General features: G+C 39.8%; 1 protein-coding gene across 3 annotated transcripts in view; it reads left to right on the top strand.

Moving 5' to 3' along the window:
- Positions 1 to 23,925, top strand: part of CBFB (core-binding factor subunit beta) — a 40,620-nt gene that overhangs the window by 3,492 nt on the left and 13,203 nt on the right. The window contains exons 3-5 of one of the 3 annotated variants that reach the window (XM_030457964.1): positions 1,589 to 1,705; positions 19,488 to 19,604; positions 23,398 to 23,490. In XM_030457964.1, coding sequence (XP_030313824.1) covers positions 1,589 to 1,705; positions 19,488 to 19,604; positions 23,398 to 23,490 — 327 coding nt within the window. Of the gene's footprint in view, positions 1 to 1,588; positions 1,706 to 19,487; positions 19,605 to 23,394; positions 23,522 to 23,925 lie in introns of all 3 variants that reach the window. The other 2 variants (XM_030457963.1, XM_030457965.1) reach the window with 2 other exon arrangements.

Below are 23,925 nucleotides of genomic sequence, written 5' to 3'. Positions count from 1 at the left end.
AAATGACAAGCTAGTCAGCCTGGTGCTGTTGGTCTGCAGCCCTGGCTGTTTGGATGCTTTCTATTTGTGCAAGGGTGCCCTTGTTGAAGCTGCTTCTGCATTCATTGAAATGTTTTTCTTTGGATATTGTAGAGCAATACAATATACAATACTCCCCCAGTATTAGCAGGATGGATTACTCTTATTTTAATGACCCTGAGAATGGCCTTTACAGGAGATTTAAAAATAAATAGGCTGCTTTTAAGAATAGTCTGGAGTGGAACCTGATTGCAGAGTCTCCCTTGGCAAAGGAGGAAAAGTTAAGACAAAGCACATCTACTTTTAAAACTAATTTAATTTAAAATTATTAATCCTGTGACAGGCAGTGCTGCACGACCAGAGCTGTCTTAAATACCAGGTAGAGATGGTGTGTCATAGGTAGCAGTACAGTTATGCTGTCAAGTTGCTGAATTCTGGGTTGCTTCAAAGAAATCTGCTTGCCAGGAAATGCCAGCTATTAAAGTAGTATTTGTGTAGCTTTTAAGGAAAACTGTATTCTGGATTGATCACCAGTTAAATCTTAGGTGATCATGCTAATCAATACAGTTATTTGATTGTAACAAGTTACATTTAACCCTGGGATTCTGAGTAGAGTTATGTTCTGGGAGCATGTTTGAGTATCCACATGCTTATAGTTCATGCTCATGTGTACCACACAAGGTACTTGAAAAAATCTCCTTGCAAAGGGCTTGCAAAGCCAGGGTTTTTTATTTCATGTCCAGAAATCCGTATACTCATCCTGACTTGGAGTTGATAAGATACACAAATAAATGCAGTGTCTTAATAAAGTAAACAATCTTGCTTTCATTTGAAACTACAGAAAATTATTTAAAAGCAAGACATGCTTTTTCTAATACAGTTAAGTCAGTCCCTTTAGTGATTTTACAGGGGGTTCCAACTGAGAAGGTTTGGTGCCTTTCTCACTGACACAGTATCTACTGATTTGGATTTCCTGGGTGTCTTCAGGTGGCAAAGAAGATTTCATCCTCTGAAGTTTAATTGAGCTGTGTATTGATGCTGCTTGCCAGTGGTGATAAAATGGGAATATTTGCATTTTGGTTCTGATCAGTGTTTAGGCACTAGTAGATTGTGAAGCAAAAGAAGTGCTTTTCTTTGGGGGGAGGAAAAAAAAAAAGTTGTCCCTAATAAAAGGTCTCAGGGGTTAATTTTCCTTCAGCAGTCCTTCTTCTAGAGATACTGAAGCTCTATAAAAAGCATTGGCAGTTTTTAATGCTTCAGGTACTAAGGGCACAGGTTATCCAGACAAAACTGAAAGGACAGATTCTAATGTCAGCAAAACTGATTTGAAAGAAGTATTGATTCCATGTTGTGTTTTATATCTGAAGCAGCCAATGGTAAATGTTGTCAAAATGGAATCAAATGTTTGTAACTTAATACTTAGGAAAAATGATGAGCGCATGGTTTTGACTTTAAGTATTCTCTGTGCTGCCTGGCTTAAGACATAAACTGATGTAAAAATAAATGACTGCCTGCATAATTTATGTAATGTCTTGCTCCCTGATCCTGTTTGTATTGATTTTTCTAAAAGGCTTTTGTGGCCACAGGAACCAATCTGTCTCTCCAGTTTTTTCCGGCCAGCTGGCAGGGCGAGCAGCGACAGACACCGACCCGGGAATATGTCGACTTTGAAAGAGAAGGAGGCAAGGTAAGAAGGAAATTATTGTGACCGAAATGAATTTTTATCTTATCTTTGTGATCTCCTATAGTATGGGCTGGGGGCATGATGCAAAATTACTAATTTTTCACCTCTCAGTGCATGTTAGTCACGTGTTAGGATCAACCCTGATGTCACTTTGTTTTAAAGCATCTTAATATTTTTGGAGGGAAACACGTGGGCAGCCATCTGTGTGTGGCTTTTTATTATTTTGAAGAACAGAACTTTTAGGCTATGAAAAATTCGGGGGAGGAATTTAACTTTGGTGTTGAGTCAGATTCTTTGATAGTAGTTCAGAAACTTGGGCCAACAAATGGTGGGAGACAGTAATGAAAGAGTGCTCTTTGAGCTGGTTGTTTCCTTGGGTCTTAGGCTGCCAGTGGATACAGCAAGCATTTGGTGTGCAGCTCAGTGGAATGAAGCATTTTCCCCTGTTTCACCATGAGCAATAGTGGGGAATAAGCATCACTTTCAGAATTAATTTGTGGATGTAATTTTTCATGAGGTGGCTGTTCCATAGCCTGTTACCAAAAGCTAAAATTCCCCAATGACAGTGATGCTTACCATGAAGCTGTATTAAAGGCAAAAACCTTGCTTTGTCTCATCAGAGTAAAGATACTGAAGTCACAGCTGGTTTTGTTTTACAGGAAAAATGTATCTTCAAAATATAGATGCTGTCTCTAATCTTTGTAACTGTAGATGCTTTGGGACTGATCCAAATACTGAATTCAGTAGGAGACTCTCTGCAGACCTCAGTAGGTTTGGACTTGTCCTTATGCTCCCCATAGCCTTTCTGTTTCAGGCTAATTTCTGTATAATTTTTTTGTCTTCAAAGAGTTTTAATAGACTACAATATTCTAACTTGTGCTAAACTTTTTTACCTGCTTTTGAAACAATTAACAACTCATACGACCAAACCTCCCAGGGTAGAGGCAATATTTGAAGCATGTTTAGGTTTAATGGCATATTGGGTCTTCTGAATGTTGCTAGGTGGAACACTCAAGTATTTCCTATAGGGGGAAAACTTGATAGGAAGAAAAAAATAATCCTGAGGGCAGATAGGGTGCTTGGAATTGAAACTAATGAGTTTGGTGTGTTTTGGTTTTTTTTTTAAATGTTTTCCCTATAGTCCTGTGAGGCTTGCAGAAGCTTGACAAATAGGGAGAGAATGAGTGAAGTTGGCTATGCTGGGTACTGACTGCTTTGCTAAGGAAATGGAATTGAATCTGGCTCTTATTGAAAAAATATTGATTCTGGCTCACAATTGAATGAGGAATTTTCTTGTAATGTGTAAGAAGACTGAAGTCTCTCTTCTTGCCAGTTCAAAACTAATTTTATTTACCCCTATGGATTTTTTTTTAAACTTTGTTTTCTCTGAATGAATTCTTAAAGTACTGAACTACTTCATCCATTTTCTTGTGTTGTCTTAATCATGTAGGAGCATGGTAGATGGGCTGTGTGTTAAAAATAGAACATGAGTCTCATTAATGAATGCCACTCCCTGTTTTATATGTGTTTACAGTAAATCTGGAGTGGCTCACTAAATAAAATGTTTAGAAGAATGCATCTGAATGAGGCTAGACATGGATAAGGTAATAAATGGCAATAGTGTTATGCTCCAGGATGAACAAATCACAAGTTCACTGTTGTAATCAAACTTCCCTGGCCTAAATCACACACCAGGGCAGGCTTGCTCTGTGCAGAGTTAAACTTGTCTGACAGTCAGCCACTCCCGGAACTTCAGAAGAGGAGTAGGCAGCATATGTTATCAACAGAAACAGCTAAGTCTTTCACATGAATTGTCTGAGATTTTTGTCCTCTCGAGACTTTTGTTTTATTAAGAATTTCTTTCATAGGCTTCAGCAGTCTCTTAACACCATGTGACTTTTGCAGCTCTGTGCAACCTTGTTTTATGAGCTCTGATTCTTGAGGCACTGAATAATGTCTGCTTGTTCATCACTGGACCTAAGCCAGCAAGGCATGTTTTTAATTATATGAATAAAAAAAGGCTGTGGGGGGAGCTGTCAGTTAATTATTATTTTAGGCATTAGTTGGAGATCTCAAATGTAGATAAACTTACCAATGCTAAAATATTTTTATTCTGGAATTCTGCTTGGCTAAACAAGTGGTAGCCCAAAAATAGCTTATCCAGAGCTGAAGTATCTCACTATTGTGTCCAAGCAGTTTTGCACACATATTGACAACACTACTGGTGCAGCATCTGCTAGAATTGCTTCTTGAATGGTTGAATTTTAGCAAGAGCAAGACCCTTGTAAATCCAGGGGAAAGTCAGGATTCTGTGCATAGTAGGCTTGAGGTTTTTCAATCTGGTATTTCCTAGCTGAGGGGTTCTTCCTATGCTTAATTTGCCTTTTTAATTTGATGCATCTGATGTTCCTGATGGGAGGGTAGGCTCTGGTGGATACCCTGTCTTCAGTAATTCAAGAGTTGGGACACCTCTGGGCTCACTAAATGTTCTTACTCATTTTAAACTCAAGCTTAACTTTTTTTTTTTTGGAGCTAGTTTTAACATTCTGTGCTTTGTCCTGTAGCAAATTTAATTGTGTTTGAACAATTTTTTGGGTTTGTCATAGCCAAAGAAAAAGTCACACTAAAAATAGGTCCCTGGATTGTAAAAGCCTTGGAACATTGTGATTGTGGGGGAGTGTGGGGTGTGTCAGTTTTATACTGATATCACATGAACTTCAGGCTGAGCTGTGTGGAGGCTTGACTGCTTCTTCAAATTTTATTGAAAGCTCCTATGTCCTGTTAAGAACTGGGTGATCAAGTTTCTTTGCATGATTCATTTTGTATACTTCTTACAGTTAGATAAAATGTTCCTGGTTTTCATTTGTTACTTGAGATGCTTGTATAGCTGTGGCCTTTCTTATCTGGATGAATATCAGGTCTTGGATATTCTTTTTTCATTGTTTAAATACCAGTTACTACCCTGGTGAAGTGTGTGAATTGTTTTACTTCCCCTCCCCTGTATAATATGATTCTCCATCTCATTTTTAATGCAGCTTCACTTCCTGTCTGCTGCTTGGTGGCAGCTGCTAATAAACCAGAACCTTCAGCACAGGCTTCTTTCAGCAGAATGTACTCAGAGTTCCACAGCTCAGGAGGGAAGCACATCAGGCAGGATTGGAATTGGTTCTGAGTGCCTGGAATGCCACGTGGTTGGTGTCAATAGGATTTCTATTCACTAGTACATTAATTTGGTTGTATATAATTAAATAAATATTACTAGACTTCTGTTTTCTTCCTGAAGATGCTGTGTTTCTACTTGCATGCATTTTTTCCTGGTGTAACCAGGAAATTTTTATTTGGCTGGAAGTTGATGTTAAGTGCTTGGATGAAGCTAAAAACCTAAAAATTTCTGTTGTTCTGCAGACATCACAGCAGCTACAGAAATGTAATGAGAAAGAAAGGTGCTGTATTTGAATAAAAACTATATTTAAATGGCAGCAAACAGCACCAGTCTCCCACTGACATCCTCCTTTCTCCCTGGAGGCTTGAGAGATAGGGGTTGTCCCCAGATCAGCTTTTTGTTTTCTGACTTTAGCAGTGAAATTTCATAACAACTGGGAATGGTGTATTGGTTGATCCATTTTCTGAGAAAATGCTATTTCCAGGCAGACATAGGACCACAGTGTACCCAGTGGAATTTGCTTGGACAGTGAAGGCTTAATTTATGAAAAATATCAGTGCAAGCCTGCACTGAAGAGGAAGTTTTACTTTTGTTGGTCCCCACTGCTTTTTGATGAACTTAGATGAAACATTAAGTCGTTCAGATGAAGCTGAAGAAGCAGTTTTGGTTTTGGGTTTGTTTGGTTTTTTAGATACCCTTACTTTTTATAAAGAAGTCATTGAGGGTGTCTGGGAAACTTCTACACTTCCAGCTTTCATTTTATTCTCACCATAGTGCTGAAGAACTAATATTCCTGAAATTCCTATATTTTCAGTCCAGCAGTATTTTGCAGCCCACTGAGTCTCTGGACTGAAAGGAATTGAGTCTAATTTTTTTTTTTTTAATCAGTGGAAAAGGATGTCTGATAATAGGGGTTTAGAAAAAAAAAATATGCTAGTGCTGTAATACTAACTGAAGATCATGCCACATAGGGCATGGGATGCATGTGATTGTAACAGTTATTAGGATTTTATGATTGCATTCTTTTCTTTGTAGCAATTTAATGCTCCTTCAGATTGTTGTGAAGGTTTCTGTTTAAAGCACTTGAGACAGTGCTACAGCCCTCAAGAGCTGGGCATCACCCAAGAGTAGTTCACAGGGCTGTTCTTTTTTATGTCATGGAGGCATGTGGGCATGTAAGATGTGGCTTGATTAGGAAGATAGGAAATGTCAGCCTCTAAGTGGTACCAGGGATATTCTTTGGGGATTCTCTCAATATGTGAGGGCATCAAGTGAGGATGTTGTGTTTCCCAGGACCAGTCCTGCTTGTAAACTCTTGCTCTTGTAGAGCAGTCTGGGTGCTTTCAGATGTGAACTCGAGCTGTGGTTCATTGTGTAGCTCTGCAGAGTTCTTGACTGATTATTTTATTGTTTTGTGGGTTTTTTTAGGCTACTGCCTTATTGCCCTGGTGGGTTAGCATAAGGATATTTTGGGGTCAGACTTGTGTCACGTTTGTCTGCAGTTCTCTCCTTGATCTGACTGCTGCCTGTCTCAAAACTGGTGCTTTTCCTGAGCACCCTTTTCATTCTCCTACTCAGGTCTATCTGATGGTCTCCCAACCCCAAAACATTGTGGTTGTTGGGAGAGATTCTTCTGTGAAGAGTAGCTGATGGTCAGTGTGAAGGCACCTCAGCTGCTGAACTGCCCATGCGCTCAGGAAAAAAACCTCTCCATGTGCACCTCACCCTTTGAGGTGCTTTTTAAGTCTTTTATTTTAGCTCAAACAGCTCAGGGTTTTGTTGTTTGTTTCCAGGCAGGTCATTCTGTTGTTGATGTTCCTGTACCATTTTTGCTTTGAGGATGCTTTAAGGCGTACAGGATGCACTGGGAAGAGACAGAAACTCCTTTGGAAGCCAGGCAGTCCCAGCGTATCCTGGCTGATTTACTTCCCCTCAGAACTGGGAGATGCTTGTTTCTGCATCCAGTTGCACTGATATTAGGAGCTTAGAGAGAACTCTTTTCAGAGCTGATTGCTTGCTGGGCAGGTGGGGTTCTGTGCTGGTGAGCAGCTGCTGGCTGAGATTCTGCCAGTTGTTCCTGAAGGGTGATTTATCACAGGGTGCCCTCTGTTATTCATCTGTGAGTCACACCAGGTGTCTCTCATGTGACAAATATCCACAGCCTTTTCCCTCTAATCTTTCCACTCCCCCATCCTCCACATTCCTCTGTCATTGCCTGCAGACTCCTTGGGGCATTGCAGTGCATTCAGGGACAAGGCCGTTTTGGAGCAATCCTTAGGAAGGGTGCTCAGGGCAGGGCTGTGTTGCTTCTTGTCAACCCTTTCTGTAGGTCCTGAGCACTGACATCAGTCTGCTTCTGATTAGCTTTTATTCCATCATGTGGCATTTAACTCCATCTTATTTTACACATTGCCTGGAACTTTTTCCAGTAGTCTGAATACACCCACCAGAGTTGTGTATATTTAGTCAACACCATCATCCTAAAGTTTCCCAGGAAAGGAACAACACTGGAGTTAGGGAGGTAAATTTTGCATTTGGGAATTGGCTATATGTGAAGACAGGTGAGTGCTGTGTGGATGAAAGCAGGACTTGAAATCTTCAGAGCAGAGATTCTGGAAGAAATCCAGATATTTGGAATGCTGAATCCTCTTGTTTGCAGATCAGCCTCCACTTACAAAGCAGAGTTGTTAATGTTGCACTTCTGAGCTCTTCTCATAAATGAATGAGAAAAGAGTGTTGCTGTTGGAGGATGTCTTTCTTTGTGGAAAAATCAGTTAATACTTCATGTTTAAGAATAGAAGAATTCAATAAGATGATGAAACATTTGCTACAGGAAACTGCCATTTTTCTGAAAGTTACTGAAATGTTTCTTCAAGTTTTATTGTCCAAAGTACAAGTAATGAAATGAGCCAATTAGCTGGCATGGTTGATGTTTAAAAAGTTGGCCTGGTGAAATATGTACTGTGACAATAATATGGAAAAAAAAAAAATAGGGCTCTTGCACAAGACTGCTATTCCAAGAACACAAGTGCTACTGAAAGAATCAGTTTTGGAGAATAGCTGATGCTGCATATGTTTTTTTTTGGCAGAAAGTTTATCTGTTTTCTGTTACAGTAATAACGTACACAAGATTCAAATTGTAACTACTCGAGTCTGGAGAACTGCCTTCTTCTTGTATTTAAAATACTTTGCTTAAGACATTGCAAGCAGTAGGTTTATGTTGTGGGACTTCTGGGCATGCAACTTCATTTATCTGTTTATTTTGGTATAGATGTAGGAGATAAAGCTAGTGGAGGGTGACAGTTTATAAACCTGGCATAATTTTTACAGAAAGGGCCACTGAAATTTAATGTTCTATTGAAATACAGTTACTGAGGAAAAAACATCATTTGTTGGATATTTCAAATACTTAGAAATTTAGGGAAGAAAGTGGGCATGGAATTAACTGCTGGGGCTTTTATGTCCTGATGAAATAGCCCTTGCAGTTGAGGAGTAGCCAGTGGTGTTTGACAAAATAGATCAGAGGAGTCAAGAAGAAAATTTTAGCTACTCTTCAGCTAGTGTGTGCCTGTTAAGAAGAAAAAAAAGGAAAAGCTTACAGACTTCAGGAGAGGCAATATTGGACTTTATTGGAAAACAAGCTGAAAGAGTGTTTAAGAATAGGAAAACTACTGGTGCATATTTCTCATGTTGCTAAAGAATGTTTGGGGATTTCTTTATAAACCCTGCATGCTTCTCTTTTTGTTTTTTATATTTATTGAGGGCAAGCTTTTTCTCTGGGGTGGAGGGGCAGTGGGCAGTCATCTTAGATCCAGATGCCTCCAACTAGGGGAATCTTAGTGTTGTATCCTGCAGTGTGGTTGCACAACCTGATAGTCTGGTGGGTTCTCATCACAGAAACCAAAAAGCTGTTCCTGATCACTTCAAAAGGTCTTAGGCTGTTCATGAAACATACAGGGTGGTGATTTCCTGACAAAGCATCCAGAGAAGCAGCATGAATTTTTTTTTTGAAGTTCTGTTCTTGAGAACTTGCAAACCAGACTTTTAAAGAAGCATAACTAATGTAAGCTGTGTTTTTGTTGAACTTTAAAAAAATGAATCAGTAAGTGGTTTATAGAAAACGAACAGTGAGAATTTAAATCCATTCCACTCTTCTGCAGATCATTGTGTTGGTTCTGTCCTTTCCTGGTCTTGTGCTGTGATAATCCTTGTTGCATTTTGGCTAACCAAAACAATTTATATGTTGTTTTTTTTAATATATATTTATGTAGTTATGAAGATTAATAATTTTTAATGATTTTGCTGGAGAATTTCATATTTTTTATATATATACACACACACTGCTAATTACTTTGTTAAAGAGAATTCACAGACATTACTAATGATGTTTCTCTGCAGAAACTGCTGGTTTTCTACAGTATAATTACAGCACTGAGGTTTTATTGGGTGATGAAAGCAAAGTAGTCGCTTTGGTATGTGAAAGAGAAAAAAAAATCACTAACTTGCATTATTTTAAGACTTGCTGCAGTACTACTTGTTGAGTCCTGCTTAAGGGGGAAGGGTGAGTGTTCAAGAATGTAATGAAAGTCAAAGGGCAAAAGAGGCAAAGTTTCTCACCCCTTTTTGTGTTCATCAGTTCCTGGATGGCTTTTATTAGTGGCTTGCCCATGTTGTCTGGATCAGGTATGTTCTAGTTAAGTATGTTTGTATTACAAAAATTTTCAGCTAAAATATTCAGCTTTAACAAGCTGTTGGTTTGCACACAGCGTGGTGTATAAATGGTGTTCTAGACAAACATCATCTTTTTAGCTCTCCCTTGGAATTTCTAGTTACAGCTGCTTCTTGCTCTGCTGTTTTCTGAAAGCTTGAAAAGAAATATGTATAGATTTCCCAACCAAATTTGTAATTTCCATCTGGAAAAGATACTTTGTCAATGTGGCAGCAAATGGTATGTGTTCTTGTTAGTTAGCTGGGTTTGGGGGCAGAGGCATTTCTTAGTTATATTCATGCATATTTGTAGCAGCAAAACAGCAGCAGTCTCCTAGCAGTATTTGCTGTGAAAATGTGGTTCTTTACAAATGTTGAAAGAAAAATTTGGTCTTTTTTTCAAATGCATGCTGTTTTGGGAGAGTAAATCTAAAACCTGTAGAATCTTTCTCCTGTAGAATCTAGTGGTAAAGATGAACTGATAAAAGACCCTGTAAAATTTTGCAGGGGAAAACCCCAGCATGTATTTGCCTTTCAGATTATCCTTGTGTTCTCCTCACTGAATTTTTGTTGATTCTGGGTTCCAATTAAAGGCTTGGATTTGTCTTTTTGAAGGCAGATGGACTGAGTCTGAGCATGAAGCACATTTCATGTTGGGAGGCATAAAACCTTTTTGTGGTGACACTGCAAAACCGAGGAGCTACCTTTTTGTATTAGGATTTTTGGGGGTGGTTTTAGTCAAGTGCAGTTGCAGTACCTTGGAAGTGTGTCTGGAGACTTCTTTCTTATTAGAGTATAGTTTCTGGACAGTAGCAATTTAGTATTTTTCTGTTAACTTCTAAGCAAGTACTGACCAGTGATCTTCATCCAGCACTAAAATGCTGTAGCCTTCACAAATCCTACTGGCATTTGCTCTAACATCTTTAATGTTTGTGTTTTCTTAGTTAAAGGCTTGGTTTTTAGTTAACTGGAATAGTAACCTGCATAATTTAATGGAACATTGATCTGCTTTGGAAAAGGAGTCATGATTACATAGTCAAGTTAACTACACAGAAAAAACCTGACAACCAGCACCAAAAAAACTCCATAAATATCATGTTTTCTTGAATTGTCTCTCCTGTGAAGTGAGGAAGATTTTTCTGCTGTTCTCTTTTGAAGTATAGGAAGCAAAAAGCATCCCTGTAGTATCTCAGTCTTGGAGAGAGGGTTTGTCCCAGCTCTGATCCTACATACAAAGATATATTTAATGTGAGTCCATACATGAATTTGTTTTCTACACAGAATTGTAAAAAAGGATTTTGCTGCATCTGAATTTTATGTAGATGGACCTCTTCCAAAGCTTTAGCTTTATTTCTTATATAAATCATCTAGTTTTATTAGAATACTTAAGTTTCCTGAAGTATGTAATACCAGACTGCCAGGTTTTGTTAGAAAGTTATGGTTGAAGTTGGAAGTATTTTCTGAAACTGTTTTCCAGTTGTGAACCAGACTGCATTATTCCCAGTTTCAAAACTATTTAGGGGTTGCTACCATTTGGTATCCAGACACCCTCTGCTATAATTGGAGAGCTAAAATCTATTTTCTGTGTTAGTGATCTTGAATGGAACTTTGGGCACAGGTTTTTTTTTTCTCCTTGGGTGTGAAATGCCTTAAGCTAATATTTCAAGCTGTGTCTTGAACCCCTTGTGACATTAGCATAGTATATATATAGGCATGTATAAATTCATAGGTTTCTACAGAGGGGAGGAAAAATATTTTTAAGAGTTTAAAACTGTATTAAAAAAATTTTAATCCTCTGACTCCTGAATCTGGCAGGTACAGTATGTTGATAAAGGTCAGACCAAATTAAAAATCTTCCTGAGAAATTAAATCATAGCTGCAACTTTTCTAATACACTTCAGGTTTATTTTAATAAGCTCCAGGATGCAGAGACAGAATGAACATAGCATATATTGCTCTAGAGAGGGGAAAAATGCAGAGGTTTTAAATCTTTAACAATTCTGTCTGCAAACCCCCTGCAAATAATAGTTAAATTAGTTAGCCCTCTGCCCACCTATTTTTTGCTTGTTGCTATTAAACTTCCAGTATAGGCTGTTAGCAGTTTATGGGATATTGTGTATTTCAGCAAATTCTTCTCTTGAAGATACTTTATTCCTCATAGTTGGTGAGTTTGCATTTCCCCTGTTTTTTCTGATCTTAAAATATTTTAGTATGAAAAGCTGTTTATAGAGCTACTATAGGAAGAAGAAAGAAATCCTATTTTTTTTTTTCTTAAACATAGCAATGTAGATAAAGTCTCTTAGCAAGCATACTGTTTTGTTAATATTTCTGGTTTTGCTTGAGGAATTGACCTTTGTCATAACTGATGACATAGAGTAACCCTATTTTATTTCCAATGTCCACCTTTCCTTCCAGAAGGCTCGATGGCTGATTTTAGGTTTAGTTGTGTTTGATTTTTGAGGGGATGTGTGTGTTACAGCATGTGGAGTAACGTGGAGGAGAAAGAAAAACCAAAAAGTTGAAATGGGCTTTCTTATGCAGTGCAATAGGCTTTGGCATTCCTGATCAGCTTTTCTTTCTTTTTCTTTTTTCTTTTTCTTTTTTCTTTTCTTTTCTTTTTTTCTTTCTCTTTCTTTTCTTTTTCTTTTCTTTTCTTTTCTTTTCTTTCTTTTCTTTCTTTTCCTTTCTTTTTCTTTTCTTTCTTTTCTTTTCTTTTTCTTTTCTTTTTCTTTTTTTCTTTTCTTTCTTTTTTTCTCTTTTCTTTTCTTTTCTTTCTTTTCTTTCTTTCTTTCCTTTCCTTTCCTTTCCTTTCCTTTCCTTTCCTTTCCTTTCCTTTCCCTTTCCCTTTTCCCTTTCCCTTTTCCCTTTTCCCTTTTCCCTTTTCCCTTTTCCCTTTTCCCTTTCCCTTTTCCCTTTTCCCTTTTCCCTTTTCCCTTTTCCCTTTTCCCTTTTCCCTTTTCCCTTTTTCCCTTTTCCCTTTTCCCTTTTCCCTTTTCCCTTTTCCCTTTTCCCTTTTCCCTTTTCCCTTTTCCCTTTTTCCCTTTTCCTCCCTTTTCCCTTTTTCCCTTTTCCCTTTTTTCCCTTTTCCCTTTTTTCCCTTTTCCCTTTTCCCTTTTCCCTTTCCCTTTTCCCTTTTCCCTTTTCCCTTTCCTTTTCTTTTTCTTTCTCTCCTCTTTTTCTTTTCTGGCCAGCACCATCTGAGGAGTCCCACCTTGGGAGCTGCTCAGGAACCAGCCAGCACCTAGAGACTTTCTGAATGAGATTATTTTCATCTGCTTCTATTTACATTCCCAGGCTATGATACAAAGGCTTGGTTTCAGACTTGAACTGACAAATTCTGATTGAATTGCTGTAAGCTGTCCATAATTTAGTTATTTGTCATTAGTTTCTTATAAAACATGAATGACCAATGTCCTAAACTATAGTCTGAAGTCTTGTATGGAGCTGACAGCTTTTGCTGTAACTTCAGTTGTTGAGCTGGTGAAGATTCTTTGGGGTTTTTTTGGCCTTCCATGTGCTGCTTCCCTTTCTTGTACTCTGCTTTTTGAAGCTTGCAGCCCCGTGCTGTGCAGCTTGGTGAGAGAGCTGGCTTAGCTTGATCACAGAATCCTAGAACTGGCTGGGTTGGAAGGGACCTCAGAGCTCATCAAGTCCAACCCTTGATCCACTCCCCCCGTGGTTCCCAGCCCATGGCACTCAGTGCCACATCCAGGCTCTTTGGAAAGATCTCCAGACACGGAGAATCCACTCCTTCCCTGGGCAGCCCATTCCAATGCCTGATCACCCTCTCCAGAAAGAAATTCTTTCTCATCTCCAACCTAAACCTCCCCTGGCACAACTTGAGACCCTGCCCTCTTGTCTTGCTGAGAGTTGCCTGGGAAAAGAGCCCAACCCCCCCCTGGCTCCAACCTCCTTTCAGGGAGTTGCAGAGAGTGATGAGGTCTCCCCTGAGCCTCCTCTTCTCCAGCCTCAACACCCCCAGCTCCCTCAGCCCTTCCTCACAGCAATTCTGCTGGATCCCTTCACAGCCTCCTTGCTCTTCTCTGGACCTGCTCCAGCACCTCAAGCTCCTTCCTGAGGGGCTGAGGGGCCCAGAACTGGACACAGGACTCAAGCTGTGGCCTCGCCAGGGCTGAGCACAGGGGCAGAATCCCTTCCCTGGACCTGCTGGCCACGCTGTTCCTGAGCCAGCCCAGGATGCCATTGGCCTTCTTGGCTACCTGGGCACACTGCTGGCTCCTCTTCAGCTTCCTGGCAATTTGATGTTTCAAAACAGGTCTGTATGGTGAGGCCACCAAGTTTTATCCATTAAAGTGGAGATACAAAACATCCTTCAAGATTTCTGTTCAGGGAGAGCTGGATATGTAATTTCCCATTGGAGCAGGTAACCTGCTGTTCCTTGGTGATACGTACAGAGCAGGTTAAGAGAAGCTGGATCCAGGAGGTTAACCTTACCAGGTTTAACATCTTTCTTACTTGCAGTAAGCGTTTGCAAGCTGTTCTTTTTTTATTTTGGTTTTTTTTTTCCCCCTCAGTGGTCAGCGTTTTATCTGCCGGTCACCGAGGAGACTGCTGTTTAAATATTGAAAAGTTGTGTGATGCAGGGGAAGGTGGTGTGGAAACTAGGACAGTCATGCTCAGCTCAGCCAAGAGAGAGGCAGCTGGTGTGATTGGGGATGAATGGGCTGATGTGAGTCAGAGCTGAGCCTCCTCTGAAAAATGCCTTTTGCTCCAGTGAGCTGGGAAGATGGGGACAGAAGGGAGGGGACTGCGCTGCTTTTGCTGGGCACTGGGGGGATGTTGGTCCCATGGGTGGCTGCTGTGAATGTGCAGATTTATTTGTCAGTGGGTGGTGAGAACTCTGTGCTGTCTCTTGAGGTGGGGGAGGAAATGGTTTGGTTTAGGGAGAAGGACCATTTTCTGTAACTGCAGGATGTGTGGATGAAGTCTGCAGATAGCACATCAGTTAAATGCCCTGGTTCTGAGAGATAAGGATTTACTAGAGGACTAAAATAGGTTGTGAAACTGAGGTTTTGCCTCTTGTGCTCCAGTAGAGCAGGTTTTTTTAAGTCATAGAGAATCGTCCTCTTGTCTGCTTCACTATATTAAAATCAAAATATGAACAAATGGTGTTACAGGAGCCACATCCCTGCCTATTTTTAATGAAAAAGCTTACCTCCCAGGTAGCTGGAGTTGGAGGAGAGGTTAGATTCAAGGAAGTAACAGATTAGCTGAAAGTACAAAAAGGAAGGTGAGATATGTTTCATGTTGAGGGTGTGGCACAGAGATCAAGCTGAGAGAGCACAAAACACAGCTGAACAACTTAAAATCTAACTTATTCTTGCTGTACCTTTTTAAGGTTTTTGTGTGTTAATGGTGCTGCTCATCCTCCATCCAGATCATTTGTCAGGACCTGAGTGTTCACTCTTGCTGGTTGTTTAGTGAACAAGCAGATTATTTGTTCTAACAACAAAAGCTTGGTTCCAATGTAAAGGCAATGTGTCTGCTTTTCTTATTAAAAACAAAACAAAACAAAAACCCCACCACCACCAAAAATGCCAAACAAACCTAATGCTACTTTGATTTATAGTAAGAGTTTGAAACGGAAAATGAAGTTAGAAGTGAAACTTCTATATAACAACCACCTGAGCAATTCAGATGGTATAAGCTAGTAAAAACTGCAAATTTCAGTATGTGACCTTGGTCACAAAATATAAGAAAATAATTAGTTTTGCTGTGCTAGCTTGTAGAAAATGAAGGAGAAGTAACTCTCCTGTCACTCTTCAGAATGCCATACCTCATTTGGTTTCGAGCATGGACTTTGAAGGGGGCAGCTGCATAAAATATCTTTTCCTCTTGTGTGTCCTTACAGTGCTGTTTCTTCATGCAGCTTTTTATTTGTCCACTGCATAGGAAATTGGAAACTGCCTGGCTTCCAACCCCTCCGGAGTTTTACAAGACTGGTTCTCAGATACTATTATGAAAAGCACATGGAGGTGTGGGGAGGGCTTATAAAATCATGGAGTTAATCTGGGGTTAGCAACAGAACCTTACAAGAGTTACTCTAACAAAGGCATCTTTTTACCTACTTCTAATCAAATTGTAGAGCTCAGTAATATTAAGGCTGGACATTGTGCCTTTGTGGAAATAATGTGGCTTTTCCCTTTGTCTTACTGTGGCTGTCTTGAAAAATAAAGCATTCTGAAAGTTTTTAAGACAGCTTTGTGCAGGGTTTTGAGGTGCCAGCACAGGTCATGTGCCCGTAGACAGGAGCAGTAATTTATTAATCATTCTGTTAGGTTCGGAAATTGAAAGGGAACCAATGTGGCTTTATCTGAAAAGAAGGAAATAATGTGGTTAAACGGTTTTGGCTACAGGCTTAGGTGGTTTTCACTTTCCAGAAAGAGGAGAGGAGGGAAAAAGGAGTCTAAATTTCTTTTCTTAAAATAAAGGACAAAGTACCAGTAAGCTTTGTTTTGTGTTTTAATAAGAGAAAAGTTGGTGCGTAAGCATGTGTGGTTTCAGCATGAATTATGTTAGATTTGAATGATTATATAGTGATGAAAAAACTGAAACTTCTTATAGGGAATTCACCCTTTCAGAGGTGAAAAGATGTTGATTATCTGAATCCAGTGGTGGGGAGCAGAGGAAGGGTACTTCATGTCACTGCATGGCCGTGTTTCTCAAGCTGCTTTCTGACTGTGGTGAGCAGACAGCAGGAGCAGTAATCACACTGGAAACGTCTGTCTCTTTTCCCCTTAGACTTCTGCAGCTTCTGACAGAATTTCCAGCACTGCTCAGGCTTCCAGGGGATGCCTAAGGCAGTGCTGGGAGGGACTGAGCCTTCAGCAGCAGTATCCCAGCTGCCTGCATTTGAGGTTGGTACTTGGGCAGCTGCAGGGACCCAGGCACTGGCACTGCCAGCTGAAACCAGGGGGTTAGTGGCAGCATAATATTTCTTGTCAAAGAAAGAAGAAAAAGATACTTCCCTGCTGGACAACTCATGGTGAGATTGATTGATTTTTTTAATTTTTTTTTCCCATCTGTAGGAAGTCCGATGTAATTTGTGATGTCCCAGATCTTTCAGAAGGGTAGGGGAGGCCAGGTAAAAGTTAAACCTACAATGAACATCAGCAAAATGCTCCTTTCCCTCTGCAAAAAGTAACCTGAGACTTTGCTGTCTTTACAGACCTGTAGTTAGGTTATGCTGCATTGGTTTTTGTGGTTTTTTTTTTTTTTTTTTGCTTTTGAATTATTCTGCATGAGCAGAATAATGAGTTGATTCTAGTAGCTTCCTTAACTGTCTTTCACTTCCAAACTAAACACATCTATTAAGTCAGTGGGGTGTACTTGGCTTATTTCTTGTGAGATTAATGAGTCAAGACTGCTGAAAGGGAGTATTGTTGTATTTTGGTGTTTGAAATGGTTTATCTGGAGATGAGGGCTGGGGGAGGTGGTTTCCTGGTAGTCCATCTCTTACTCATGCTGGTTCTGTGCTGGCAGAGAGCAGATGTGCAGCCTGCATGGTGTGTTGGCATCACAGGAGAGATGGGTGTGATGGTTTGCATAGCTGGTCTGTGAATACAAGGGCAGACAAAACAGTCTGTGCTCTTCTTGAGGGAGAACCTTCAGTAGGAAAGCTGCTAAGAAGGAGGAATGATTTACCTGACCTTTATTTCTTTGTGTCAGGGTTTCACACTGTCCCGGCAATTAAACCGAATAACAGAAGCTCTCTATTAATCTCTCTCTCCTCCTTGATAAAGAAAGGAGAGAGAATAAGGGAGAGAGACTGATGGGTTGGAAACTAAACTACACAACTTTAATGAAACAGTAATGATAAATAGGAAAAAATTACTAAATCTATAGAAATATACAGGAAAATGGAAACCACATTCCTCCCCCCTTTTCCCCCAGTAACTCTCCCATCCCCACTGAGGCTGCAGGGCAGCCCTGGGAAAGTCCAGGCTGGAATCCTGGGGTCAGCAGGAGTTGGGAGCTGGAGGCAGGAAGACACAGATCCAGGCTGGAATGGATCAGGAGCACAGGCAGAGGAACAGACAGAATCCTCCCAGGATGCTGGGTGAAGGAAGGGAAGCAGGAAATCATGGTTTGGCCCTTGTGATCCCTCCAATTTCTCCTGAGTCTGAGGTGTATGGGATGGAATCCTCTGTTTGGTCAGTTCTGGCATCTCTCTTGTCTGTTCCTCCCCAAAGGAGGCTGCAGGTGGGACCTCTTTATTCCTTCTGGAGGGCAAAATGTTCCTCAGAGCTGAGCAGTGTCCCTGGCTCTGCACACCAGGCTCTGGCTGTAACTATAAACATCAAGTGTTATCAGTCCCAGAAGCACACACTGTCTGAGAAACTTGCTGTTAATTTCAGCAAGTGCAGCTGCTTACAAGAGACTTAGCTAAAAGCAAAAGTACAAGACAGAAAATCACCTTTATCCTGGCCCAAACCAGGACACTTCATTATCAAGCTACTGCATATTGTGATAAATAAATTCCAGAGTATGTCACTTTATATTGAAGTGTGGCAAGCTGTAAAAATCAAGCTCAGAGATCAGATGTGGTATTTTCTTTGGCAAACAACAGGAGGTTTGCCAGTTTGGGTTGGGATTACTTTTCACATTGTTCAGTGCTTGGTTTTACCAGGACAGCCTTTGCATGGGAAGGTTTTCCTTCCTCTTTGCCTTCTGGATCTCTTGTCTTTTTCTGCTTGAGTGACCCAAGCTGATAAGTGTGGAGCTGAGCATGGTGTGCTTTGAAATGTATTGTAACACTAAATATCAATTAGATTTTGGAGAATTTGCCAGAGGATTAAGTTGCAGCTATTAAAGGAGGTTCTGTATGAAACTTCCCATACTGAGCCGGGCCACCCCTGGAGACCAAAAAGACTCAACAGGATTTTGAATGTCTTGGCAGCATTTATCTCTGGAGTGGGTGCAGTCCTCTGGGCAGTGATTGCCTCTCTGACAGTTCAGCAGAGACAAACTTCTGTTCCATTAGGGGTTTGGTTTGCCAGGTAGGCTGAAATAACTACTGAAGGTTGATTTTTCTAATCAAGTTCAGTAATTTCGCTGTGGGTTGTTTTTTTTTTAAGGCTGATGTCATTGAATAGGGTGTCAAACTCATTTAGCATTGTGTATTTTCTTCTTTTTAAATTTCCTGTGTGGAGATTAATCTCTGGAAGGGGATTTATATATTTCTGCTTTAAATCACTATCATCTACTGCTATTTAGATGTAGGGCTTTATGGCTTATGCATTATTCCTTGCTGCAGTGCAGGGCACCCAGAATATTGATGCTGTAGGTGGGGTTTGATCATCTGTTTTTGAAAAGCCTTTCACAACTGCTAGAACAGACACAGGAAGACTTTCTTATTTTTAGCATGCTGTTTATATAGTGAATTTTACTAAACACTGTGATCAGTTTGTAATTTTTAGGAGGACTGAAATATGCTTGTTCTTTGTGGGAAGAGCTTGTGTATTGGGGCAAAACACAGCCCTTCCAGGGAGTAGGAAAGCATGTGTTTGTTTAACCACTTAAATGTGCTTTAAAGGATCATCCCTGTCTGGCAGTGTGCCACTTGTTGTGACACAAGGTAAGCTGACAGGAGAACACTTCTTCCTGAAAGCAGTCCCAGAATTCTAACCAAATCCTGATGCATGTCAGTTTATAAAAATGAGAACACAGCTTCAATTTATTCCATCCAGTACAGTAGGCAAAAGTTCCAGCATGTACTTGATTAAAATGAGTTCTGGGAAAGGAGGCAGCAGAAGCTGTTGAGCAGAGGCTCATGTTACCAGCTGGGATGGATGTTCTTCTAAGAATACACACAGAAGCTTCCAGTATCAGTATTTTCATTGTGCAGACATGTGGGTTTCAAATTCATAACATGTATTTTGCTTTTTATTTCAGGTGTACTTGAAGGCACCTATGATTCTCAATGGTGTCTGTGTAATCTGGAAAGGCTGGATAGATCTACAGAGACTGGATGGTATGGGCTGCCTGGAATTTGATGAAGAGAGAGCACAGGTAAGACAGTCTTCCCATGGCTGCTGTGCCTTAGATATTTGTTTTTCTGCAAGGAAATTCACAGTCAAGTAGAGATCACACACTCTGCTTTGCTTGTTTTCTGTCTTTAAGTACAATTTCTGAAGGAAATTTACGGTGCAGAAGTGCCAGAACAGGTGGTTGTAGAGAAAATGGTGTTTTGATTTGATCAAAATATTAGGGGCAGGAATCATCTCTAGGCCATTTTTTTTTTTTTTGGATGGTTTAGTATTATTACTATGCTACAAAGTAGTAGATGGCAAAGTTCTGAAAAGCTGTGTCTCTAACTTCAAACAATTTAACTGGCAAGTCTGTTCTATCCTGGTTGGGGTTTTTTTAAATGGCCTATTAATCCTCCACATTAATATGTAATAAAACAAAAGGTTTTTTTCATTTTTCTCAGTGGTAGACTCTGCTCTTTTAAGGTATGGCAGCTTTTGAGAACTTCCTCTGTGCCTACATCCTACCACCAAACTGTCTAGCAGCTGAGTCTTTGGACACCCACAAGAACAAAGTAAACACAGAAAATTACTTTGTAAAGTGCGTATCACATATATAAGGTTCATTTAACACACAGCTGTAGGATTTCTCAATCCAGTCAGACTTGAGGCAAATCATCTTTGCTTTTGATCTGTAGCTTGGCAATAAAGCTACTTAATTAATATTAGAAGCTGCTTCACCAGGTTGGTGTGGCCTTTCATACTGATTACTCTCTGCACTGGGCAGTAAATGGGATGTATGACATCAGTTACCAGAGGTTATGAATCAGAATCTGTATTTTTTTGGTGAGCTCAGCTGTTCATATCTGTAGTTTGATCATTTAGAAGTGTTAGAACCATATGAAGGAATGGTCCAAAGTGTTCCTGGGTGCAAAGGTTTGTTGAGCATGCAGAGCAAAGAGGGGTGACCAATTTCCTGCAACTACAGCTTTTTTGTATTATTTTTTTTTATTCTCCTCCCTAACTTCTGTGTTGATGTTCCAGCAAATGGTTCTTAACAACTTACTCTGTGCCTGTATATAGCCATTTTCTACTAAGTTCTCTTAGAAGACTTCCTCTTTCAACCAAGACCATCATGACTTCCCCTAGCTTTTCTGGAAACACTATTCAATGTCTCTTACATGTTCTGTCTTTTTTTATCTTGCTAGCATAATGAAATTGGAGCTTTCTGTACCTCCTTCCTTTTGTTCCTTTAAACTCAGGGACCTAAAGCAGCTCAATAATGTGAATAATGGGACTGGTTTGTGTGACACTGGTGATTCCCTTGGTCTTTCTTAATTCCACATCATACTTCTGGGTGATATTTGCAAGAACTTAATATTCACACAGACTGGTTTTGCAGTTTACCTTTTTGCCTTCCCCTTGAGTGTTTTAGGGGTTGCTTCTGGCAGCTGTGCACTGCAGCTGATTTAAATAAGGATTCATTTTCTGTTTCCACTGTGTGCCTCATTCTCAGCCCTCACTTCCTTCATGTTTCCCTTCTAGTCTTCTACAACCACAGCTGCTCACGACTTAAGTAGGAACACTTTGATTCCACCAAGAGTGCTCCTGTAGTCCAGGGATGCAGAGCTGGAGGGCACATTGATGAATTTTTCTGCCCAAGAGCTGGGAGTAGTCAACTCAATTTTTTTTGTGGTGCTTTCCCTCTAACTTACCTGTACTCTTTTCCAAAATCAGACAGTTCTTGCAAAAAAGTGAGCATCCTTCCAAACAGGAAGGGTGGTCAAGTGACCTGTGGGTTTGGTTTTTCTCTTTCAAATTTCCTAATAAGTGTATTTGCATGCTCTTGGGTTATTTTAGTTTCCTGCTGTGTATACGTAACTACCCTTAAGAATTTCTTGTTGTCTTCAGAAGGTGTTTGTGCACCAGGTGTGTGATTTTCCTCTTTCTTTTGTTTGTGAGGGAATCTATGCCTGCTCTCAGTTGTCAGTGCTTGCTTGATTTTTGAGTACAGGATGCTGAGCTGGAGGTGGTACACAGTGTGGACCTTCAAAGGTGCATCAGCATTAAACTGCAGGTGTGTCATTTGCTTTCAGTTTGTGCTTCTGTGCAACTACCAATGTGTCCTTGATCTTCATCTCTGCTACAAGAGTAGTACTGGTGTCATAAGGCACTATACACAGAAGTAGCTGCACCCTGTTGTTGTATAGTAGTTTTTATTTGTGCATGTGTGAGTACTGTAAATATTTGAGCAATGTTTCACATGCTTCAGTTTCCTTTTTCCTATACCTGTCACTTTTGTTTCCTTTTTTTACAAACTGTTTTAGTATTGCCAGTGGCAATTGACCTAATTGCTGACTTCGATCCCAAAATGACAGTGCTATCAGAAGGGGTTTTAGTGCCTCATTCCTTCTGCAATAAGTAGTACCTATCTCTATTCTCCTGCATTATTAAGGACAAACTAATTTACCACTGTCTGACCTTGATTCCTTTGCATTCCATGAACATTAAGATAACTATAACAGACCAAATCCTACATCTGAAAATAGTAGGTAGAGTTAAAATACTATCTTATTGGCAGCTTTAAACACTTTCTGGGGACCAGGCTGTGTGGAGTTACTGATTGACAGATGTTTGTATTTAACTGTGTTAGGCCACGAGGGGCACTCACTCACTCACTCTCTCTCTCCACATCATTTCATGAAGTAGCTTCAGGGTGTGAGATTGTGCCCAGGGCAGAAAAAGCAATTTAACATTCTCTCAGACCAGAGATGTTTTATCTTCAATTAAAAAATTTATGCACTTAATCCCTTGATGTATTAAAATTTAGTTGGGTTCTCAACATGTTTTTGTCCTCTAACAGTCAAGGTTAGGGTTGTTTTTTTTAGTTTTATTTAACCTGTTGGCTTTAAAGTAACTTTTGTGTGTATGTTAAGCAAAGTTATTATAGTTCAGGAGTGAAGAGGAGGGAGAAGCAGTATCTCTCACTGTTTCATGGAACCTCTTTAGACTTTTCCATTCTGAACATTTTAAGAATCTGGTAGGGAACAGAGCCATCTATTCTCATTATGAGCAAAATATGTGCTAAAAAGAAACAATTTTTAACCCTATTCAGTTAAACCCTTAACGGTTTACACATTACTAGCACTTCATTTAAAACCTTTTCTAACAGAAATAGGTTCTAAAGGGTTGTTTTGTTTGTTTATTTTTTGAGCATTAATTTATTAAATCTCTTGCTGTGTATCAGCCATGGTTGAAAATAAAATAACAAGGCTGTTGAAAGCCTGCAGATTTCTTTCACATTTTATTTGAATGGGCACAAGTTAGTGGAAAAATAACTTCTGCTTTGCAGTTTCTAATGGATCTAAATTGAAGTGATACATAAGGATTATGAATGCTCATACTGATGAACTTTGAGCAGCTTTTGGTAAAGGGAGTATTTTGTAACTCAGATAGTACTCTTTAAATGATAAAATTGCCATTCTTGATATAACAATGCTGTTGAGCTGTATTGAAGTGTACCTGTGAATAATGTCTTCAAAATTAGTTATGGAAGGAGAATAAAATGGATTGCTTCTTAAGCTTTTTGAGGAAACTTAGCTTTTACAAAAACAGCTTTTTAAACACCTGAAAAGCAGTTCTCAGGGTGAGTAGTGGCTGCCTTGCAGCTTTGGTTATCCCTGCTTCAGTGACGGAGGTGAGTATTCATTTCATGAACCTCTGCTGGAGTTTGCCAGGATTTACTTTTGCTGCAAGTGTTTCCTAGTGTCAGAGTGAAACGTGGGAGGAATGAGGGCAGCCTTTTGTGTCACTCTTGTGTTCTGGTTTGGTAGCAGGAGGATGCTTTGGCACAACAAGCCTTTGAAGAAGCTCGGCGCAGAACTCGTGAGTTCGAGGACAGAGACAGGTCTCATCGGGAGGAAATGGAGGTGAGGGTTTCACAGCTGCTGTCAGTAACTGGTTAGTACTTTCCCAAAACTTTAGATTGTTTCAGTTTTATTTGTCTTGTCTGTACAATGTTGTGTGTGTTCTGTTTTGTTGTTTGATGTTGTAGTATAAATACTGCAAAATGTGTTTTAACTCTAATAAAACTAATACACCTTTTTTTGACCTTTTGATAAGAATTAGTTTTCTGTCCTTTTTTCCTTTCTGTAGATGGCCTGTTCAGTGGGAACCTAAACTGTAAGGATGCATTTGTTCACAAAACTGCCACAGCTCTCTCAAAGGATACTTTAATAGCACAAAGAGGGTTGGGGTTTTTTGCCCTGCACATTTCTCAGAACACAGGGAAAGCTTCAGGAGACACATAATTTTGTAGCTTGCTATCCATGTGGTGGGAAATGTTACCACAGTCTGATTTCTGA

This window comes from Calypte anna, chromosome 11 (assembly GCF_003957555.1).
Source record: "Calypte anna isolate BGI_N300 chromosome 11, bCalAnn1_v1.p, whole genome shotgun sequence".
NCBI classification, from domain to species: Eukaryota; Metazoa; Chordata; class Aves; order Apodiformes; family Trochilidae; genus Calypte; species Calypte anna.
The sequence above is the reverse complement of the archived record's forward strand: the minus strand, read 5'-3'. Positions and strand labels throughout refer to the sequence as shown.